Source organism: Corylus avellana, chromosome 2 (genome assembly GCF_965113065.1).
Source record: "Corylus avellana chromosome 2, dhCorAvel1.hap1.2, whole genome shotgun sequence".
Classification (NCBI taxonomy): Eukaryota; Viridiplantae; Streptophyta; class Magnoliopsida; order Fagales; family Betulaceae; genus Corylus; species Corylus avellana.
The window spans coordinates 34,444,175-34,467,872 of NC_142491.1; the positions used below are offsets into that span (position 1 = coordinate 34,444,175).

Below are 23,698 nucleotides of genomic sequence, written 5' to 3' on the forward strand. Positions count from 1 at the left end.
CTCCTGAGGATTGTGTGATGTTTATAGGAAATCTGTCTTTTTTTTTTTTTTTTTTTTTTTTTTTTTCAGCAATTGTGTTTGGAATTCCAACCAGTTTTAAATATGATTTTATTTTTATTTTTTATATTATCAAATAGCTGTCAAACAACCTTGAAAAAAACAGAAGGTTCAAATAGTTACTGTTTATAGTCTAGCCGTCTAGGTACAGCCATTCGAACTCTTTTTCTTATGTTAAACCATTAAAAAATTTAGGGTTAAAAAGGCGGACGGTTATCAACCACCCACTAATTGCTAACTGCTTAGGCGGTTACGGTTAACGGTATTTTGTTTTAAAAAAACTGCGAACCCTTAACCCTCCTTCACACACATATATAATACATGATGTCGTTTTTGTGTTTATATATATATAAATTTAGAAATAATGTCATATGTAATAGGGTATTACCATATAAACCACGTAGTTTTGGTTTTTTTTTTTTTTTTTTTTTTTTTTTTTTTTTTTGAAATAATAATAAAAAAAACTATTAACAGTTATTGAGGCTATTAATTGCTAACCGCCAGTTAAATGCCTAAGCGATTTATGAATTTTACTAACTGCCTTTTCACCCCTAAAAAATCACACATTCACATATCCTAAACCCCAAAACAAATTCATGTTAGATTCTCCTACATCGTGATCTTTTGTTTTACATTCATTTTGATAAACATCAGTTTGGTATCAAAACTTCTTCCCAGAAAGATATTAAAACCTTGCTGGCATGCTGCTCCAAACCAAGTTCAAAAACCAACATATTACATAAAACTCAACAATTATAACACGACTATTGGCTTTATTACACAGAACAATTGCCGCCTGAAGCAGAGGATAATATTTTACATTTATTTTGGGAACTCGAATACATATATTTATATGTATATAGTACAAACAATAAGTACAACACATGCTTATGGAAGGAGAAATATGCGAGTCAATCCAACCAAGTCCACAACGGCAACTGCTTCTCATGATCAGTGAAAATCTTCAATAACAATCTCAAATGGCACCCACTTGCCTTATATTAGTAGGTTGCTGATCCTTTTGCCCAACAGCAAGGTGGATCTAACATTCTAAATGCTCTCAATCTTTTATTGAATACCAATCAACTGGATCAAGTGGCTTTGCTGCAAGTGTAAGCCTCCTAAGTGCTGGTTTATGCGAGCCATCAAAAAGGGTATATGCCAGAAGAAGAAGTATCTGAGAAAGCTTTCAAGTTTTGGGCCTCTCTAATGATCCTGACAACCTAGTCAACAGTCTTTGAGTCTGTCCGAGGCATGGGAAGTTCAATAACAACTAAGAAATAACATCTTTCTGACTCTCTGATATATTGGACTTCACCATTCATGCGCTTTAGAATTTTCCTGCACATGCTCAGCCCCAGGCCTTCCTGAGTCGTCCATCGGCTGCCATGGAACATGTCCTGAACCAATTCAGGAGGGAGACCTTCACCAGGGCATACCATCCTTCACAAGTAACATCAGCAATATTAGTTAAGTGGAAAGCAAACAATTACATAAACTTCATTGCCATTTGAAAGGCATCTTTACCAAAAACAAAATCAAGAGAAGGTGAAATATGTCTTTACCCTTGACAGAGAAGGCTAAAAGATAACTTAATTACTCCATGTAACTTAGGATCTCATTTCCTTTTTAATTATTTTCCTCCTTTTTTTTTCTTTCACAACTCTCACTATTTGTCTGTTCTACACTTTTAACTCTTCTCGCAAAGGTTATACATTCTCTGAGCCGTTGTTTCAAGTTTCAAACACTTAATGTCCAAGAACCAATTTTCATTATTCTAATATAAAACTTTGCAATGTTTTTATATTTAATATAAAAACTTGAGAGTAAGAAGGAAGAGAAGTTGCAATAATAACCAATTACTTCCATATATATTCTTTTCTTACAAAATAAATTGCCAATAAAGAATTCATAAATCAAAAAGTAAATACAAAGCAGATATGTAAGTTGGGCTATGCCAACATAAAGTACAGAGGAATCATAAGTACATATATGCCCATCCAAGTTTGTTCACCCAATATCAAGTAATCAACTTGCTTGAAGCTCAATTATTATTTGTTTCTCTAAGAAATCTATATAATAAATTCTGCCAAAAAAAAAGAACTTCCTATATCAGGTATGCAACTCTGGCTGGTTAGGTCAAATTAAAGGCCAACCCTAAAGAATTTGGTAGGATATCAGTGTTGGCAGATTAGGTAAGTCCAAGCCCTCTTTTGAAAGTCATGGAAAACAATCTATAATAAATCAAGCCACATGCATGGAAAAATTATTGCTGATATATGAAATCACAAGAACTGAAACAGGCTTAAAGATTCCACCAAAACATCCTCATCTTTATTAGCTGCTCTAAGAAGCCATGAAGACAAGCTGTTGATGACACAGATCTAAAGAACGATGTGATAGTGTGCGCAAGCCTCGGAGGACCTCTAAGCTTATCAGACCAGCGAGATAATATTAATAACCCTGCCATGATAACACGATTTTTGTTTTTTTCTTCAGGGTGAGGGTTAGGGGGGTGGGTGGGGATATTACATGCAAAAAATCCCGCTATAAAACATCATGTTTTTGGATAAGTTGACGACTTACATAATAAGTGGTATTCAAATGATTTTGCCCAACTCACATTATGAGTCAACCACTTCAGTTCTGATTGAATGCTCAACTTGGCTGAATCAGTGCCCAACTTCTGGTAGATTTAAAGCAAAGATAAATTGACAGGACTGGTGCTCTTTTTGTAAGAAAGATTCATAGAACACAAATAATGATCCACAACCTGAGTATGCCTCACTAAATTGATTCTAAGGAATGCTGAATGACAGTGGGAGACAAAAGGAGTGAACAAATCAAGAAAACCATTTTTTTTTCATAAGTAGATGTATATTCATTTAAAACGCAAAGGGATGCAACCCTAGAACACGAGAAGTATAAGAATCCCTAAATTATAGAAAAATAAGAACACAACTCCAAAAACTCAGAAAAATTAGAGACATTCAAATTATTCCAGGCCACTTTCCATGTATACAGGGATTGTAGCATCATCTTCTTTATCTCTAGTAAACCACTCACATAATCTTCAAAACTCCTTGTGTTCCGCTCCCGCCAAAGACACCATATTAAACACAAAGGAGCCAACTGTCAGATTTGCAAAGCATGACGATTTCCCAATTGTCCCCTACAACTTCCCAACAAATCACTCACCCTTATAGCCATAACCCAATCAACACCAAACAGCTGAAGAAGCGCACTCCACAATTCAGTTGCAAATTCACAATGAAAGAATAACTGATCAATAGACTCCCTACACTTCTTACACATACAACACCACTCCATCACAATAAAATTCATCTTTCATAAATTAGCCAAAGTTGAGGCATTCCCTAAAACCACCGTCCAAACAAAGATCGCTACTCTCGAGGGAGCCTTAACTTTCCAAATACTCTTCCAAGGGAGATTGGACCTTACATTATCCGATAATACCTGATAATACAACCTAACTTCAAAGGTTTTCCTTTTAGATGGAATGCAGCAAATTGTATTTTCACCTCCATGCCTTACTCTTTGAGAATACAACTCAAAGAACCCCAAAACCACTTCCACCTCCCAATCATGCACCGGTCTAGTAAATATAATATTCCAATGAATGTTTCCATTCTGGAGCTGCATATTATCCGCCACCCACGCATCCTTGCCACAAGCGATAGTGAATAATTACGGAAATGAGACCTTTAAAGGTTGCTCCCCACACCAAACATCATGCCAAAACAGCACATGAGATCCATCTCCTACCTTATATCTCACATATTGAGCAAAACCATCCCAACCCCACCTTATACATTTCCACACTCCCACGCCATAGAGCCCCCCAACCTCCTTAGGACACCAATCTCCCCTTATACTACCATATTTAATACTCACAAACAAAAGTGGAGACAATGGACCCCCTGTCTTAAACCACGTGAACTACTAAAAAAACCAGAGGGCGCACCATTAATGAGAATGGAAAACCAAATCGAAGAAATGCAATGAGCTATCCAACCTTGCAATCTCTCCCCAAAGATGCATCAATCAATAAATATAATAGAAACTCCCAATTAAAGTGACCATAGGCCTTCTCCAAATCCAATTTACATAAAATACCTAGTTCCCCAGAGCAAAGTCGACTATCCAAACATTCATTCGCCACCAAAACATAATCTATAATTTGTTTACCTCTAATAAACGCATTCTAAGAAATTGAGACAATCTTCCCCAATATCAACTTCAACCTATTTGCTAGAACATTTGAAATAATTTTGTTAACCCCACCCACGAAGCTGATAGGATGAAAATATTTAATCTCCACCGCCCTAGCTTTCTTTGGAATAAGAGAAACAAACGTAGCATTAAAACTCTTCTCGAATCTTCCATGTCTAAGGAACTCCTTCAACACCACCATAATGTCCTCTTTTAAAACCTCCCAACATTTTTGGAAAAAAAACATAGAAAATCCATCAGGTCCTAGCGCCTTATCTCCATTAAAGTTTCTCACCACCTCCATCACTTCACTTTCCTCAAATTCTATTTCCATCCAAGTTCTCCCCCCATCATCAATGGAAAGAAATGAAAGGTCATCCATCTTTGGCCGCCACATAAACCGTTTAGAATATAATTGTTTAAAGAAGTTCACTATGTGATCCTTTATTACTACTGAATCATCAGTCATATTCCCATCAAACACTAAGGATTCAACCGAATTATTTCCCCTATGTGAATTTTCCGAACGATGAAAAAACTTTGAATTGTTCTCTCCCTCTCCCAACCTAAGAGCCCTTGACTTTTGTCTCCAACTCACTTCTTCAAGATAGATACTTTGCTCCAATTCTCTAGAATAATCTTCTTTCTTAATTCTTTCATCTTCGGTTAATGATCTCTCTTCAACAAGTAGATCCAACGCACAAAGACCCTCCACCATCTCCCTCTTTCGCATCCCTACATCACCAAAAACCTCCTCATTCCATTTCTTCAAATCAATTTTCAATGCTTTCAATTTTTGTGCTAACACATAACTAGGATTCCCCTCATAATTATACGATCCCCACCACATCTTGACCTTCTCTACAAAACCTTCTGATTGCAACCACATATTTTCAAACTTAAAAGATCTACCACCCCTACTCCCTACTCCACAATCTAACATCAACAGAAAATGATCAAACAATAATCGAGGAAGACGTCTCTGAGTCACATTTGGAAAATATTCCTCCCACTCCATAGATAGCAAGAATCTATCAATTCTTAACCATGCTTCAACAGCCTGACTATAAGACCAAGTGAAGCTTCCCCCCTACCAATGGAATATCCATGAGTCCCTGCTCAAAAATGAACTTTGAGAATTTCACCATCGCTTGTGTTTGTCTAGAGTCGCCTGATCTTTCACAAGGATACTGAACTATGTTAAAATGTCTCCCCATACACCACAGCCTCTCCCACAGACTCATCAAACCAACTGATAGTAGCTTAAAAGTGCCTATTTCTCTATTAAAATAAGCATTATCATACTATGTTCTATTTTAATTCCTACATTTTAGATTCAATTGTGGAAAAATGTTCAATTATTAATCTTGACCATAAAAGATACTCTAATGCAAGAAATTGTATTTTGTAGGAATTGTCATAATTATCTAGCCAAGCCAAGGAATGAAAAATGAAAAGAAAAAGAGACTTTTAATGCCCAAACATGAGAAGCTAAACAAAAGAAAGAAAGTTGAATGGCCAAACAAAATGGCCCACGTGCAATCCAAAAGAAGAAAACAAGACCAAGTCAACTAAGGAAAAGAAGAAAAGAAATACAAAGAAAACCTCCTACATGGGACCAAAGAAAAAGAAGAGAAATAACACAATGAAGAAAGAAAAAAAAAAGAGAAGAAAGAAGAAAGAGAAAGAAAGGAGATAGACAACGGGACTCAAAGACTTTCAGTGTTTTATCTCCGAATTTTATTCTCTTTATTTTGTTAATGTTTAGCACTTTGACAATGGAATTTATTTTCATAGACTTGAGTGGCTAAATATCTAGCTAGGGCTAGGAGTGAAGCCTAGTATTTTTATTATGCATTGTGAGACTATTTTATTTGTTATTCTTCATAGTTCAATAATTGAATGTCAGAGATAATTTTAATTTGAAAGTAATTTCATGAGAGCAAATTTATTTTGATTTGTTATTATTTTCGTTATATCAAATGCTTATTCTATTTGATTTGATATGATTCAAATTTATAATAAATGCTTAATTTATTGTGTCATGTTATCAAAATCCAATTCTTGATTAAACCATATTCAATTTAATTTATTTTTTTAGAGTGCTTTATTGCTTTATCTTTTGATTATGAGAATTGAATTTCTACCTAATTGAGCTATAATTATATGTCTCAGGAATATGTAATATAATGCTAGGTGGATCCTTGAAATCCTAGTGTTTCCCATAATTTTCTCCAACACCAATTTATTTAGCTTAGTTTCATGGTTTACTTTTTTTAATTTAGGTTTTATTCCATTGCTCTGCTTTTTAGTGGAAACCAAAATCAAATCTTTTTACTTTTCTTCACAATAATAAGAATTATACTCTAGTGTTTTACCATTCCCTATGGATCGACCTCGTACTTACCGAGAATTATTACTTGCGATAGCCTACACTTGGGTTTGCACTCTTTTTGGCAAAGCACCAACCAACTCATCCCATAGACCATTTATTAAAACCAGCACAATTTTATTTGCTCCCAAACAGACAAACATTTCAATTATATATATATATATATATATATATATATATATATATATATATATATATATATAAAGAGTAAGACAACTTACATAGTTGCTGTTTAATAAATCAGTATTAATCCATCAAAATATTTTTGAAAAAAATGCAAAATGAATGCAAGTCAACATACCTGAATTCTGTGTGCAAAAGTGTGATTCCATCAGAATTTTGCTTCAAGCTTGGACGAACATGAATCTCTACCCAACCTTCTGGAGATGGTGCATAACGCACCATATTTAACAAGAAATCGGCAAGCACCTGTTGAATTCTTACTTGATCACCACAAGCGGCCAATGATTTGATTTCTTCTGGAATATCCCGAATCAATTGTAAATTTCTTTCCCTCAGCAATATCATTACTTGGCTAACAACAGCATTTATGACACTCCCAAGTAAGAATTCTACATTCTCAAGCTCCAATGAACTTATTCTGAAAGAAATTAGAAACTTAAGTCATGTTTTCTCATTAACAAAATTATGCTGAACTTTTGATATTAATACAAGTATGAATTTAAGCATGATAGCAATGCATGAACACAAGTTAAAAATAAAAGACATTATTTTCAATCAAAAGCTATAATATGTAATTGGCCAGAAATATAATGCAAATTTTAAAAAAAGGAAATGATGTTTATTTATTCTCTCAACACGAACATTTCGCCACTTTCCCACTTTTGACAAATCCTAGCAGAAAAGCCTACTATACACACACACACACACAATTGACAGCATCATAAAGTCAAATGATAGAAAAAGATCATGTAGTCAGCCTATAGGCGGAATAAGTTTTGATGAGTTAACATCAATCAAGTAATACTCGCAGTCAATAGATTTAGATTGACAACATCATCATGGTACATACCACTTCAAGCAAGTACCTTCTGAACTAAGTAAGAACCCAAATGAGAATCTACAAGAATGACTTTGGGGTGGATCAATTCATAAGCATGTTTTTATAAAGCTAAAAGTTAGCAATGAAAAAAAAAAAAAGTTAGCAATGAAAAAGAAAAAGAAAAGGAGAAGCAAGGTGACACAACCATTATTACTAGAAATCACATTAGAGAATGTGGTTGGCGATTCTTAAAGCCATAAGCCATTACACATTTGAACAAATAGACTCAATGTTTCCTCTCCTTAAGCAAGGTTATAGACCGCAATGCATGACACGGAATGATAAAAATTTAATTTACTTGGATAATACACAATTATTTACCAAGATCCACGTGTAGATTTTTTGAGATGCCCAAAATTTGTAATCTTCCAACTATCGCAAATTAACATTCTAACTCTTTAGAGAGAGAAGCTCTCCCCTCTCCCTCTGTGTGTGAGAGTTTTTCCCCTCTAAGTGAGAGGTCTCTCCCTCCCTTGTAAGTACTCAAGGTGGAGGGAAAATTGTACAAACCTCTGGTAAAACTCAACCTTGAAAAGCCTACTTGTAAGAGGAAGGTCCCCAAGAGCTTATATACACATAATTGAGATTGTACAAGCCATGTGGGACACTTAATATTTTAATATACCACCAAGCTCTACAATCGACATCCACGGTGACCCACTCTATCCCATAAGTCCCCTCTGTGACTTAAACCCGTGACACGGTGCCTGACTTTAATACTAAATGATACAAACTTTAAGTAAAATTCACCTTAAAATACCGGCTTGCAAGGGAAGGGAGCCCAAGAGCTTATATACACATAGTTAAAATTACACTTAAGTCATGTATGACTTAGGATCGTAATAGAAGAGCTTTGCCTCCTCCCTCCATTTCCCCCCAAACCTTGCTCCCCTCTCTTCTTTTTCACTCTCTTTATTTTTGTATTTTGGAAGTTAGATCTACTACCCAACTGCCTCCATCTTTGTCCACGCGCCACCCCATCACCTTCGTCGGCCTCTGCACCACGCCACATCGCTCTCCTCCACCGCAATTTGGTTTCACACATCAATTTCTTTGCTCTCCCATACATCCTCTCCCTCATCAGCTTCTCTATAGCGGTACCCCCTTTTTGCCTATGGAGATTGATAGATCCAAATCCAATGTCCCCTAAGCATCAATAGCGGGACACCTCCCTTGTCGGACATCAAAGTGAAGCTCCTCTTCAATGGCTTTGCTCCAGTTGATCTTAGTGCAATCTTCCTTGCTGTGGCTACCAAGGTTTCTTGTCGCCGCAGTAAGAGCTCTCCAAGCTACCTATCCCTAGGACTGCCTTAAAAACTGCCATTTCCAATGACCCCTTTCTCCGCATATGTGGGAAGAAGCATTGGGTAGGACCAATTATTTGGCTCATTCGCAATCTTTTTATGTTTTTTTTGGGTTTTGACTATACTAGGATGATTGTTAGGGTCCCCCACCCCTCATTGTGTACTTGTTCTTTTATGTTCAATATAATCTTGCTTTTAAAAAAAGAAAAAAACTATTGCACATCACAGAGTATTACATCTACACAAATGTTAAGGTTATCACCCATCCATATTAATACATTTTTGGACTTAACTGAAAGACACAATTATAGGGAAGTGCCTTATATCAAGCTGGCTGTAGTATAATTGGTTGAAACACACATCAGATTTAGATTCCTGGTGGCGTCAATAGAGAGATGACAATAACTTGTGACTAGTTCACATTGTATATGAAATAAACTTGTAAACAAACAAGCAACGGAAGAGCGCACTAGTGCGAAAGCCTACGCAAGAGATGGAAAAAGCACACTTTGAGTAAGAGTTTAGTAGCCAAGTGACAAAATATTGCTACAGGCATCCAAAACTCGTCAATCAAAATAATTTGTTTAAGAAAAACTCACCCATCTTCAACGCTCTCAAGATCAACATCCTTTATAATCTTCAACATCTGCTTCTCACAGGCAGCACTAGTCTCAAGGAACTGCTTTTGATCTTCGGTCAATTCCGTAGCCTCCAAAAGCGAGTTAGTAAAACGAATACCATTCAAAGGATTCTTTATTTCCTGGCAAATGTAAGCCAACTCTTTCATTCTTGAAAAACATTTCTTCTCTTGTTGCCGCTGAACTTTCAGAGCTTGCTGCAGCTCAGGACTAGCAATCTGCAAGAAGCAGAAGGCACCAATAATCTGGCCATCCATATTTACCCTCTTGTTTGCTGTCAAGAGAGCTTGTACGTATTTCCCATTCCGATCAAAGAAGGAAAATGAGAACTTGTCTGTGTCCTGCCCTCCAATTGCATTGTGCAAGACAATCATGAATTTTGTCAAAGCATCTGGACCCTTCAGCCGACAGCAACTGCCAAAAACCTCTCCAACCAACATTTTTCCCATGATGTCCCCTCGGGCCCACCCAGTGAGCTTTTCGGTGGCAGTGTTCCACTCTGAGCAACAAGTGTTCTCATCTGAAGCAAATATGGGAGGGATCAAAGGATTGGGACTGTGAACAATAGCCTTGTAATCACCTTGTATGTGGATGAACTTGTCCATCACCACTTTCTGACCGGTAACATCCTGACCAACAAAACAAACTCCAACTATATTATTCATGTAATCCTTGCTGGAGCAAGCATTGACCACCACATATACAGCGTTCTTAGGATTCTCAGGGCCAAAGGTCTTCAGTTTTATCTCTACATTCTTATCTTCTTCACCTGCATTAATTAAACTAAAGTGATATAAACAATGTAACCAAAACCAACTCCCTTTCAAAGCCAAGACTATGTACCAATAAATAGAAGATCCCTTCCAAGCTAAAAAAATAAGATTCAGACCTTCCAACCCATGAATCAAGGTTATTAATACTTTAGCCTCTCTTTTATTTTGGCACAGGACACCATTTCTGAACACCAACATTATGTTGAGGACTCTATTCCTCAAATCACTGTGTTGGCACTACATACCTATATTGGACATTGACACTCATGCCACTGTCCATGTCCAATGGCTAACAAAGTAATCAGCAACCACATGAGAGGGCATCCACTAGGTTTGTTATTGAGAAAATAATGTAAATTCTTCAACCTTTTAGTCAAAGCTACATATAATAATCATAAGGGACAATATCAAATATCCTAATATAAGGAAGATAAAATGCAAATATATTAACACAACATCAGAAATAACTACGCTTTGGCAGATTAGAACTTTAACTAGTCATATGGAGAGAATGGTTGAAGAGAGGCTAGCATATAATGCTCAATTGCTGAGGTGTATGGACAAACTCTTCAAGTTAACATAATCAGAGTATACATAGTCAAAGCGAGTAACTTCTTGCTTTGTATCTAATCTTTAATATGCATTTGATTATCTGCAGATGAAATTTTTTTTAAAAAAATATAATGCAACATACTAGCAACTATTTTCCATGGCAAAGAACTCAATTTGTATGATTGTTTTAATTAGCAGGGCTTTCTCTGTGCAGTACAAAATGAACTGGAACAAAACATTTAAGCAGGAAGCCAATACACCCCCTTATTGAATTTCTTTAATTGGCAGGGAGAAAGACATTAGATGTAAATAGACTACCTCCCAAAGCGTGATAAAGAAGCTTGTCTACTATTTCTTCAGATTCTTTATAAACAAGATCATGAACCAAGGACTTCCCCATAGCTTCATCTACAGAGAGCCCAGTCAACTCTGCAACCTTCGCATTCCACCCATTTATACAGCCATCAACGTCAACAGCAAATATAGGAGCAGTTGCAGTCTCTATCAACCTGACCATTTCTCTCGCAACTGAGCTGAGCTCATCCATCCCTTGCAATTCCATGTCCCCAAGCTGGGCATTTATAACAGCCTTAGAATTGCTTGCCTCAGCATCCCTAAATGAGTCACGCAGAATAAGCTGCAAAGAGTGGATAGCGTCCATTTCTGCATTCTCCCATGGCAAGCTGCGGCTTTTTACCACTTCCAAAAATGCCTTGAACGAAGAACGTGGATGCATCCTCTGCCCATCATCCTTGTCCTTTGGGTGATGCTTGGCACCACCCCATTTGATCTCTTTTGCAGTGTGGGATCGGAACCAGAATAGAAAATCCCTTTTAGTTATATAAGCAACAGCCATCCCGCAAACAGCATCTCCGAGCAAGGCTGCTCCAGGGTACCCAGCATCACCCAAACTGTCTGTGCTTAAACCTGTGGAGTCTCCATGGAAAGCCAACAACCACTCCACTATGTCCTTTATCTGCGCCTCTGTAGGGGTGACACCCAGTGGATAGTACTTCCCCTGATAGTAGAGGGCTGCCCCATCACACTTGACAAGGTCCATAATGCTAGGACTTTGAGTAACAATTCCAGGAGGCGAGTCACGAAGAAGCATATCGCACAAGAGAGTCTGCGTCCTTAAAACATGTTTCTCCAACAATTGCGAAGCCAATTGCAACTCCATATTCAATTGGAGTCCAAACGCCTGCATCAAGAACTCACAAGCATAGCGGAGAGGGAAGGGAATGCATCGAGCAGAAGTGTGGTGGCAAACAACCAAGCCCCACAACCTCATTGCACTCCGCCCACCAACAGCTTCCTCATCGTTCCCATTGATAATAACTGCCATTGCTAATGAGGCATTTGAGCCCATATTGGCCATATACTGAGCATGACAACCATGGGGAGCACGAAGTGTGGAGCCAACCAAGCACAAAGGCTGCATAAGCCCTTCATCCTGAATCACCCGAACTGACGTGGCATGGCAATCCACAATCATCCTAACCCTGTTCTGCTTAAACAAAAACCTCGAAGCCTGAGGAATATCTGTGGCCGGATAATGCAACCCAATGTACGGCTCCAAATCCGGCCTCTTGCTCTCGGCCACAACCTCACCATGCTCATCCTCATGAAACTTATAAACCATAACCCTATCATACCCAGTAAGCTCTTTCACACTCTCGACCACAGTATCACACAAGAGCTTGATATCCCCACCGGGAAGCGACTGCAGCTGGGAAATCGCCCGCACAGCTAGCTTCTGTGACTGCACCGCCCCGGCAATAGACAGAGCAGGGTCCTCTGTCCTCGCAGGCTCCAAATCAATCACAATCCCCACATCTATCCTATGCAAAATCGCGTAAAAGGGGTTCCCGGAATTCTTGGAATGAATCCAAACCGGGTTCAACAACGTGATTTCCCTAGCTCCAAAAGCCTTCTCGAGCAGAACCGAGCTCGAGGGCGTAAAGAGCGTCCTCACATCAATCCCAATTGTCAAAATCTCGGGCCTCTCGAGACTCGGGACTGACTGAGGCAAGAGACCGAGCATCTCGCGTGCGTTTTCGCTGTAAGCGATAACGCGACAAGTGCCTTCGTCCACGGCAATCATGCAGCCAAAGGGTTGGATATGGCCACCCCTTTGGATTCTGGACAAGTAGGCTGTGATTTGTTGCTCGGGTACCGACTGTGTGGTGGTTTTAACGGACTGAGAGTAGTCGAAGGACTTGCCTGACTCGCCGGACTGTTCGAACACGGCGTGAAGCCGAGCGTCGACGGTGTACTGTTCAATGGCTCTGGGTATGGAGGACTCGGCGTTGTGGGGCTTCATGTTGCTCGTTGTGTTCGAGGACTGAGCTAATTGGTTGCTGCTGTTTTTGTTGTTGTTGTTGCCTCTGCTACCTGAAGCCATTGCTGGGTTGTTGGCGTGTTGGGGTCTTGTTGTCTTTCACAGTTTTGTGTTTGTTTGCTTGTTTGGTTTGGAGGTAGTGGCGAGTGGGAAAGAGAGCGATTTGGGAGAAACCCACATGAGCATTGGGGATCAAGATTCTCAGTGGGGTGAAATGGGAAATTTTGGGTCTTGATCAGAAAGGAAGCTGGTCGTACAATTTTGTTTTCAGTAAAAAGTGTCGCTCAAGTTGCTGTTCCTATTCTTCTTTTTTCGACGATACCCTTTTCTTTCCATTATCCTGCTAAATAAACCCAAAAAAAAAAAAAAAAAAAAAAAAATTGCTTTGGGTTGGGTTTATATTCTTTTTTGACTGAGAAGTGAGAACTGGTTTTTCTTATCATTAAAACAAAAAAGATGAAGGAGACTAACCAATCCACTGGGGCAGCTGACTCCTACTAACATGAAAGAGACAGCTGAAAGAAAAGCTGACAGCTCAATAATAAACCCAACCCAACCAAAAAAAATAAAAAATTGTCCAGAAGAGTGAAGAACGACAGGAGATGTTCCTGGATAAGTTCTTCCTCTGTTTTGCTTTTGCCGTTGTATTGTTGCTCTTGCTTTGTGTTTTCTTCGTCATTTTCTTTTCCGTTTCATTGGGTATTGGAAGATCCATTGGGGGAATGTTAGATCATTTTGATTGGTGGTCAAGTGAGTGGTCTTTTTTATATATTATATATAAAATTCTTCTTCTTTCTCATATCTACTATTAGTTTATTCAAATTTTCCGGTTTTGTTAAAGTTTTATTTATGATGTCGAGATTCGAGAACTTTACTTTCTATAAATAGTATACATATTTCTCTATCTTGGGTAACACTTCCTCCTCGGACAATTTGGATATTCTCTAGTCTATTTGGATTCTTCTTTAAAAAAAGTACATTTTACTCTCTAAAGTTTGTGGCACCTATAATATTTCAATTTTTGCAATGCACCTTTAAACTTTCAAGTTTTTGTAATTCGACCAATTTTATCTCAAAATTCTTATATTACTTCGAATTTTTTATAAAAAAAATTAAAAAAAAAATCGGGGTGGCCGTAGCCACCTCTTTGCCATCTGGCCATTTTTGCACCCCCAATTTTTTTTTTACCAAAGTATATATATATATGAGCAATATAAGAATTTTGGGATAAAATTGGTCGAATTGCAAAAATTTGAAAGTTTGGGAGATGCATTGCAAAAATTGAAATATTAGAGGTGGAATTGAAAATCGCCCAAAATTTTGGGAGAGTAAAGTGTAATTTTTCCTATTTAAATCTAATTGGGGTAAATAGAAGAGAAAAATTATCAAAAAAATATATATATAAAAAATAAGTTTACCCTTTTTTTTAAACTAATTGGATTTTTTCTAGTTCAAATAAACTGAAATGATCATTTGACTAACTTGTAGTTGTCTAGAACTAGGAAGTACATGGGTTCTACTCTGTCTTCCATTTCAAAGTTGAAACTACTGTTCCAAAACGATTTTCAATAATTAGCAATTTATTGTTCCGATTATTAGTAATTTGAGTAGTAAGATTTAGAAGAATGCTACGTGTTCTCATCAGCTTAAGTAAATATTATTATTTTTTTTAAAAAAAAAAAAAGCAAAAAAAAAGTGAATATTATTTCTCACTCAAATTTTAAAAAATAATATCCACCTTAAAATATTATTAGTAAGTTGAAACGGTTGGTGAATAGAAAAAACTAAAACATAAAATACTTTAAATTTTTTTATTTATTATTATTTTTTTATCTTGATGTCACATTAAAATATTATTTAAATAAAAACAAAAACACCCAAAAATGCATAAACAAGTCTCCCTTCGCCACGTAACAGAAGAAGCCAAAGGTATTTCAATTTTCACACGGAAGCAGAATTAGAATATCCTATCTCGGTTGGTTTAAGACCAGAGATTGCCATTGGTTGCCAGATGTCCGCTTGGTTACCACAATTTGGATTCGGCTCGGCTTTCAACTTTATTTAATTATTTATGTATCACTTTTCTGTTGATGAGTTTTCAAAGTAGATGCCATTTTGCACACATGGCTAATGGCTATGGGCCTATGGCTACATTCAACCTTCTTCTCTTTCAGATATATTATGTGTGGGACATGGGAAGGGATAAGATCCACCATTTCAATTAATAATATAAAAAATTCCTGAAAGTAATTTAAAAAAGCGTGAAAGTTCAAAGGGAATTTTATGAAATCTTCCCTACTTATTTTAGAATTACTAGTAGTATAAGCCAAAATGAAGAGACCAGAATGACAAGCACTCTGCACGATTTCAGGTACATCTCATTATCTCTTTCTGAGAACAGGACCAAAAGCAGGATTTCCTAGAGGAAACGTAGCTTTGTTTAACAAATGATTTGAGGGGTTCACTCTTATGAATTTTTTGATACAACTTACAAATGAAGATACTCATTAGCTTGGCATTAGCAGTACAAACACTAGTCTAATATTCGGACAACCATTTCAGCAGATTGCAGAAACTTGGAAGAGAAAAACGCCTAGTTGAGCGCGCAGGTCAACGCAAACGCAAAGTGCCATCACTTGGTGTAGAGGACATCCTCCCATGGGTGGCGGTATAGCGGCTGCTTCAATCTCTTTTGGTCAAAGGTGTGCCTGTTTTTGAACAATGGCCAAAATCAGTAAGAAAGAAGTATGAGACATGTTAAAGTTATCTGAACCATCACTGTAAGCTTGTTTTTGGACACTGGCCAAAATCAGTAAGAAAGAAGTATGAGACATGTTAAAGTTATCTGAACCATCACTGTAAGCTTGTTTTTGGACAATGGCCAAAATCAGTAAGAAAGAAGTATGAGACATGTTAAAGTTATCTGAACCATCACTGTAAGCTTGTTTCACAGTGCTTTTTTCTTTTTTTCTTTTTCTTTCTTTTCTCCACTTATTTTTGCCTGACTACACCAAGGTATATAATGGAAGCTAGATACCTAAAGCTATGGACGTATATGCTTTTGGGACAAAAAAGGTCATGTCTATGTTCGGTGAACATAGGACCATCTAATCTGTTATGGGACCATAGAGCTCTACCATGTCACACTTGAGGATAAACAAGGAGATAAATGTCTCAATGTCAAGAATTTGATTGTACCTTAATAAGCAACAGAAAACATAACCCAATGGTCTAGATAAGAAATGTTTTTTGTTCTAGATAAGAAATGTTTTTTGTGTAATCCAACTCACCCAATCAGACCGATGGAGCGAGCCAGCACGAACAGCCCATTCAGATAGCCAATCTCAACAATCTCGTCAATCTCTTGCTTGGTGAACATTCCACTGCCAGCAAGTAGATCCAAGAAAAGGGACCCAATGGCACCATCTACATTCATCACCAAGTTATTTGCCTTGGAGAGCGTGTATGTTTCAACTTGCACAGCATATTCCATGTACTTCACAGAAGGGAAATGCGTGCGTGCAAACCGTTGTAGCAGCTCTACTCTCTTATCTTTGTTGTCACCTCTCTTAATCCTTTTCCACACCAAATAAAGAAGTGTTTCAAAATGCCCATTAAAAAAAAAGAAAAAGAGTTTCAAAACCCAGATCTGTGATATAGTCAGTACAAGCATGAAAATTTGTTAACTTCATGGTTTCTAGTTTTTTCATAACTTGAAAGAGATGCTGAGTTGAAAACCCCTATACCTGTGCCCAATTCCTGGTACGCGAATGCCCTTCTTTTTCATGCCTTCAACGAACTCATAAGGTGTCAAACCCTGACAAACACAGCAAAAGGATAGCAAGTTAGAATTTTCAGACCTTTATAGTTTAAAATCAACTAATAAAGGGTTCCTGGTAATCCCCATCAATTCTAACCCTGTCATAAGCATCCTTGAAGTATCGAGCAGCATCATCGATGGCACCACCAAATCGGGGACCAATTGTAAGCAAACCTGTTTAACAAGTTCATCAGCCATTATTCCATTACAAAACCAGCTCACAGGATCCAGTCCTGTCAGTAATTTTTAGTAGTAACTTCAGTGAGAGAACCATCAAATGGCAACTATGTACCTGAGACCAGGCTGGAAACAAGGTCTTTTCCAGCTCTTGCTGTCACTATAGTGTTGTGAGCACCAGAGACACAAGGACCATGGTCGGCACATAACATGATACATATCTGACCAAAGTCAAACGTATTGGTGAAATGACAAGAAAACAAAAGTTTGCTGGCATAATTAAGTGTTTATCTAAATGGAAAACAAACAGGACAATCAGCTAAATCAAGTGAGCAGTTTAAGCAAATACGATTACAAATATATAATTAAAAAAAAAAAAAAAAAACTCTATGAACCTACCTCAATAAAATGTGTGCAGTAACGAGGAAGGCTGCGTTTGAACCACAAAAGAGAGATAACATCACCAACACCATAACCCGATTCAACAATAGAAGACATTGGCACACCAGCATAGCAGGGCTCTTCACCTACAAATTGATTGAAAGAAAAATTTAGGGCCAATGATATCTAAGCCATAAAAACATGAATACCAAATTATTATTTGTTCAAAAGGTACCCCTGTCATCAGAGATGGTGGAAATAATATGAGTTGGGGCGCGAACTTTCCCACTCTTGATGGCAGTGTTAAGATCCTCAGGGATTTGAGGAGGCACAATTTCCTTTACTGGTGTAGTCTTCCCCTCTTCAACCTATCAGAAAATATAAATAAGAAGCACATAAATATAACTAGTTGCAGATCGAAAGGAACTTATATCAAGACACCTTGTTTTGGGTGGGGGGTTACTTATAGACTGATAAAAGTTCATAATACACAGAAACTAACCAGTTTCTCAAACGTTTCCTTAATTGCAGCTTCTAAAGCCTCATATGATGTGGGAACAATAGCTCCAGCTTCTCTTAGTGCTTCATTTTTTGCTTGAGCAGACTCCATCTCACCACCACTTTTAGCCCCCTGATTTAGACAATATCGAGGAACATAATCATTATGTCCTTACAGACTACAGCATTAAAAAGATATCAGTAAAAGACAAATTGGGTAGTTTCTTACAGCATGACCAAATTGTACTTCAGACTTGAAGAGTCGTGCACAAGTTCCACTAACCCAAGCAACCACTGGTTTATTTACTTTCCCCTGCTTCAGGGCTTCAACCAGGGAATACTCATCTCGTCCACCAAGTTCCCCGAGAACAACCATCATTTTAACCTGAGGTAGATTAAAAACCTCAGATTGAAGGATAACAATAAATGCAAAGTGTCCGACACAAGAAAACTTGGTGACAATGTTATAAAATTTGTCAGCTTTCATGCCAGTCAAAGTACAGAGTCTGCAACTTTTCACCACCGAAAGTTGCTTAGGTATGATATTAAGAACATCAATTTCTGACCCTGAAAGAGAAGGGACTTGATCATGCAGAATGTAAATAGCATGCTGGTGCAGGATTAGATGATTTATTACTTGTCAAAGAGGAAAACTACACATACAGGAGACAAATGTTTGGCAAGCACCTAAAAGGAGTAAATCAAAGTGATAATACCTGTGGGATGTTGTTAAACCGCAAAACATGATCAGAAAGAGTGGAGCCTGGGAACACATCTCCTCCAATTGCAATGCCTAAAGCAGTTCCAAAAACACATCAAAGTTTAAATTACAGCCAAAATCCACATAGATTAAGGCCATCATGAGGTTAAAACTAAACAATACAGCCAGCATATTTATGGGTTACCTTCATAAATTCCATCAGTAACACGGGCAATACTATTGTATAATTCATTAGACATCCCACCCTGCAATTGTAAGAAATTTCTAACCATCAGCATACATGTGATATTCTTGCCAAAGACAATATGTTCAATGCATGAAAACAAATTAAGTAAGTCTGGAGGAAGTTCCAGTCATATTGATGAGTATGAGACCCACAATTTGGCAACTCCTCCCAAAAGATGTTAAATCGCATTCTTGAATTTTAAGATAAAATAAATTTTCCACTCAACAACTAACAGATTATACAAGTCCATCTGCCAAATAAAGTAGCAGACTTTGCTTGAAGGATTGGAACAGGTTGCACTTTTCGAGTGCCGTATAAATACTGCTCACTCCTATATTTCCTATAACAGAAACATTGCACTAGACTATTTTTTGCATCATTACTTACATCTGTATCAAGAGGATATGCAGTAGAAATGAGTTTCCATGGTTAAATTGTAAGTTTAAGGATACAAGACAAATACAGAAAAACTCAAATCTCACATCAGATACAGAATTCTGAAGGTGAAGAACAAACTTGAGAATCATTAAACATATCATGCAACTGGTTTAACACAGAAGAAAACTATGATGATATTTCTAAATTTCTTGGAAGAAAACCATTGAGCAGTCTGAAAAATGTACTTATTACTGGTAAGTTTCGCAAGACTATAGGGCAAAGAATGGTCCACAATGTGAGATGTATACATGCAATGAAGAGACAGAAAGTGCTGGAGCGACTACATACAGATTTGGAGACAAAACCAACAGATCCAGGCCTGTAGAGCTTGCAGTGAATTATATTATCAATAGTTCCAGCAGTGTCACCTATCTTAAAAGCTCCAGCTTGAATGCCTCCAACAGTAGCTGGGCCTATAACAACCTGCAACATCAGCAATAAATTAGTATCACTTGTTTAATCTCTTTACCTGGTTAGTTCAATTTATATGAAAATGCAGCATTCATCTCACCTTATTGTTTGCACGTGCAAATGCTATCAATTGCTTAGCGTCCGACTCTGGAACACCTTCAGCAATGATAGCCGCAACTCGAATGGTTGGTTGCTTCAATGCGGACATGGATGAAGCAGCAGCACTGCATATTCATCAGTATATAATTAATTATAAAGTACAACTAAAGAATTCCTGCACTCCACAACATTGTTAATTTAATGAGTGCGAACCTTCTGAACGATGCAAAGTTGATAAAGACATCAGCAGTAGGATGTGCAGCACAAGCCGCCTCAATACTGCAAAAGAAATTGACATGAAAGTAAGAAAATTTTACTCAAAAGTTGAAGTTTATTGTTCAGAACCCACAAGTAAGCTTCTTTGTATTCTCTAACATGTCATGGAGATGTAACAGATATAAACCACAGATCATGTGTTTTGATTATACTAATTGTTTTGTGGGCATACTGCAATTGAACATCAAATTCAAGACTAAAGAATGACATCTTTGATGCAGTCATTGATTCTCTTAAGAGGCCACAATTACCGCAAGCAACCCTATGTGCAAGTAAAACAGTATTCAATTATTTATAACCAGTTATAATTTGTCTATGCAGAAACCATCAAGATCAAGTAATTCTTTCAGTTTATGCAAGTAACATGATATGCGTAAGCAAATTATTATATTGGAGAACAATTAAAAATAAACAAACAACCAAACAAAAGAAACAAAACATAAGCAGCCATTGTGTGTGATAGTCAAAGCAATTTATTTCAGGGTAATTATATCACTAGAAATATAATACTACATATGGTGATAGTCAAACCAGTTGGATCGAAGTCATTTAAAGGTTACCTATCCTAAGTCCAAATTTAAATAATGAAAAGAAGAGTATAACATATAAACAAAAAGCGAGAAACATGTCATACGTTGAATGCACAGGGATGGCAATTTCCTCCTGACCGAAAAACAGTTTCTGAAATCCATCGCCACCAGGGTTAATGATTCCAGCAACTGATGGTGTTTCCCTCCCTACAGATACAATCATGAACATCCCATTAACACCAAAAAGCCAACTTAACATAGACGAAATCTAATCCACACTAGTGAAAAATTCAGTCTTTATATCATTATATCCCTCTTGAAATAAGTAAAACAGGAGGGATTCAATACCCACCGCAAAGGAAGTCAAAATCAAGCATCCGCTGAATCGGGAGTTGCTTGTAGTTGTAAAACAAAGCTTGTGTCGTGCGGGAAAATAGTTGCCCGGTGGCCATGGTGTAGAGTCAAAGGAACCTGTTACACACATAAGAACATGATATTATTTCAGGAAGGTCTACCAGATATACAAGGAAATCTACAACTTTTCACTTTATCCAGATCACAACAAAACCACCTAAGATCAGACTTGTCTAGATCAGTCTAATTCTCAATTGGGTGCATGAGACACTCTCTTACTCTAACCCATTACTATTATTCTCGAATAAAGCCAAACAGATTCCAACAAGTTTTGTTATTAAATTACAATAGTATCGTACTTTGTAAGGCAGATCCACATGCACAACAACAAAGAATTAGCTGCGTCAAACACTATATATACATATATAGATACACATCTCTTACTGGATCAAACGAATCCACCGCAGTATACAATCAAGAATTAGTTGCACCAAACATTAAACTAAAAAACACGCATTTCTACCAAACTTGATATGCTGTATTTTTCAAGTAAGGAAGGTGCACCTAACCTGAAACTATGCCCTACCCAGATCTCAATTTTGATTTCAAACCCGCAAAATGTGTGTTATATAGAATCCGACAACCTTAAATTCCAAAATCGAACACGAACACTATTTGCCACGAATAAAAAAAGAGTAGCAGATCTCTCACACTTTTCATACGAGCCCAACTACATTCGAACCTACAAATTAGTTCACTACCTAACAAAACAGAGCATTTCGCTCCACCTCGAAGACATCGACAAACCCGCATCAGAATTCGACAAGCAACGGAACTCAAATTCAAATAGAGACAGGACTTCGAATCCCGGATCTAAGATCAGGACCCGTGTCGTTAAAAAGGCAGAGCCCGGTCAACCGTTAAAAAAAAAAAAAAAAAAAAAAAAAAAAAACCATAGAGTGAGAACTGGAAACCAAGGTGGGAATTTGGAAACGGGAAATGGGAAATGGGAAAGGAAATCCTACCTGCCTGCGGAGAAGGCTGAGGGAGGGACTCGCTGACTCGGGCGAGTTAGCAAGAAGTGGTGGGATTGTCGTATCGGGAATCGGAAATGGGAATGCTGGAAAATCGGAGGAGCGGGTAGGGTGGTTTATATAGAGAAGATTGGAAAGGAGAGCTACCCCTGGGTGAGCTACGCACGTGGCTCTTGGTTGTTAGCTCGCACTGCTACGATTGATTTTAGTTGTAATAAATAATAATAAAATGGCAATTACAAAATTAGTTTTTATTTATTTATTATGCTTTGGTTGCGGTAGGTGGATCCAGACGTTGGTTGTTAAGCACGAACTGATAATGCCACCAACACTGATAGAAAAATATATAAATAGATAAATAAATAAGTGAGAAATGTCAAATGGAAATTGATTTGAGGCTGCCAATGGAGGACGACTCTTTCTTGTCACGGCATGACTGAATTGAGTCAATAGCAAAGCTTTTGTTTTTCAATAGATTGTTTATATTTTTCATGGACTAAAATCTTTTTATGTCGAATGTAATTCTTTTTTTTTAAAAAAAAAAATTATTATTATTGTTTTTAAATTAAATAATTAAAGTATTATCACACCAATATTTATCATTATTCAAATATAATAAATAGGAAAAATTACAGTTTACCCCCTAAAGTTGACAACGTTTTTCAATTCGAACACCAAAGTTTCAATTTCCGCAATCTAACCTCCCAAAGTTCCAAATTTTTGCAATTTGACCAATTATATTCAAAATTTCCCATATTACCCCTAATTTTTATTTTTTTTTATTTTTTATAAAAAAAATTCCGGGTGGCTAGGCCATTTGGCCATTTTTGCACCCCAAATTTTGTTTTTTCATAAAATTTTTTTTTAAAAAAAAAAATAGGGGCAATATAGGAATTTTGGGATAATATTGGTTGAATTGAAAAAAAAAAATTGAAACTTTGTAGGGGTGGATTGCAAAAATTGAAACTTTAATTTTTAAATTGAAAAACGTTGTCAACTTTGGAGGGTAAACTGTAATTTTTCCTAATAAATATGTTACGATAGGTTTGACACGCACAAATAGACCGAGGAACAAAATAACTATCCATATAGAATACTTATTCTCTTATTTAGTTGCGGCACTATTACTATCATTAAGAATTAAGTATTCCTTAATAGATTATTACCACTTTAGAGCTTGAGGGCAGTCTGGTCCCATAAAAATGTTTAAAAAGTTTAACAAATTGTTCTAAATTTAACTTTTTACCTTCCAATGATTTTTTTCTTTCTCAGTTTTGTCACCCGAACCTAAAATTATAGTCTGGTGCCTAATAGTTATTCTCTTAAAATAAGGAATACATATTCCTCTAAAAAATATATATATACGAAATAGGTATGGGC

General features: G+C 37.0%; 2 protein-coding genes across 3 annotated transcripts; both read right to left on the bottom strand.

Moving 5' to 3' along the window:
* Positions 1-799: 799 nt before the first annotated feature.
* On the bottom strand, positions 800-13,692 carry LOC132176189 (phytochrome B). The gene is made up of 4 exons (XM_059588329.2): positions 11,331-13,692; positions 9,649-10,456; positions 6,984-7,283; positions 800-1,500 (listed from the first exon to the last, which is right to left on the bottom strand). The coding sequence occupies exons 1-4, from the start codon at positions 13,414-13,416 to the stop codon at positions 1,281-1,283; spliced, it is 3,414 nt and encodes a 1,137-aa protein (XP_059444312.2). The 5' UTR covers positions 13,417-13,692; the 3' UTR covers positions 800-1,280.
* Positions 13,693-15,699: 2,007 nt separating this feature from the next.
* On the bottom strand, positions 15,700-22,485 carry LOC132181512 (ATP-citrate synthase beta chain protein 2). 2 transcript variants are annotated; one of them, XM_059594775.2, is made up of 17 exons: positions 22,314-22,485; positions 21,283-21,401; positions 21,035-21,137; positions 20,338-20,403; positions 20,126-20,249; positions 19,903-20,037; positions 19,135-19,195; positions 18,946-19,022; positions 18,459-18,614; positions 18,234-18,362; positions 17,967-18,099; positions 17,750-17,877; positions 17,466-17,571; positions 17,271-17,347; positions 17,100-17,170; positions 16,644-16,928; positions 15,700-16,061 (listed from the first exon to the last, which is right to left on the bottom strand). In XM_059594775.2, the coding sequence occupies exons 2-17, from the start codon at positions 21,380-21,382 to the stop codon at positions 15,986-15,988; spliced, it is 1,827 nt and encodes a 608-aa protein (XP_059450758.1). In that variant the 5' UTR covers positions 21,383-21,401; positions 22,314-22,485; the 3' UTR covers positions 15,700-15,985. The 2 variants fall into 2 exon arrangements, with proteins under 2 accessions (XP_059450758.1, XP_059450750.1); XM_059594767.2 differs by having other exon boundaries at positions 22,310-22,484.
* Positions 22,486-23,698: the final 1,213 nt, after the last annotated feature.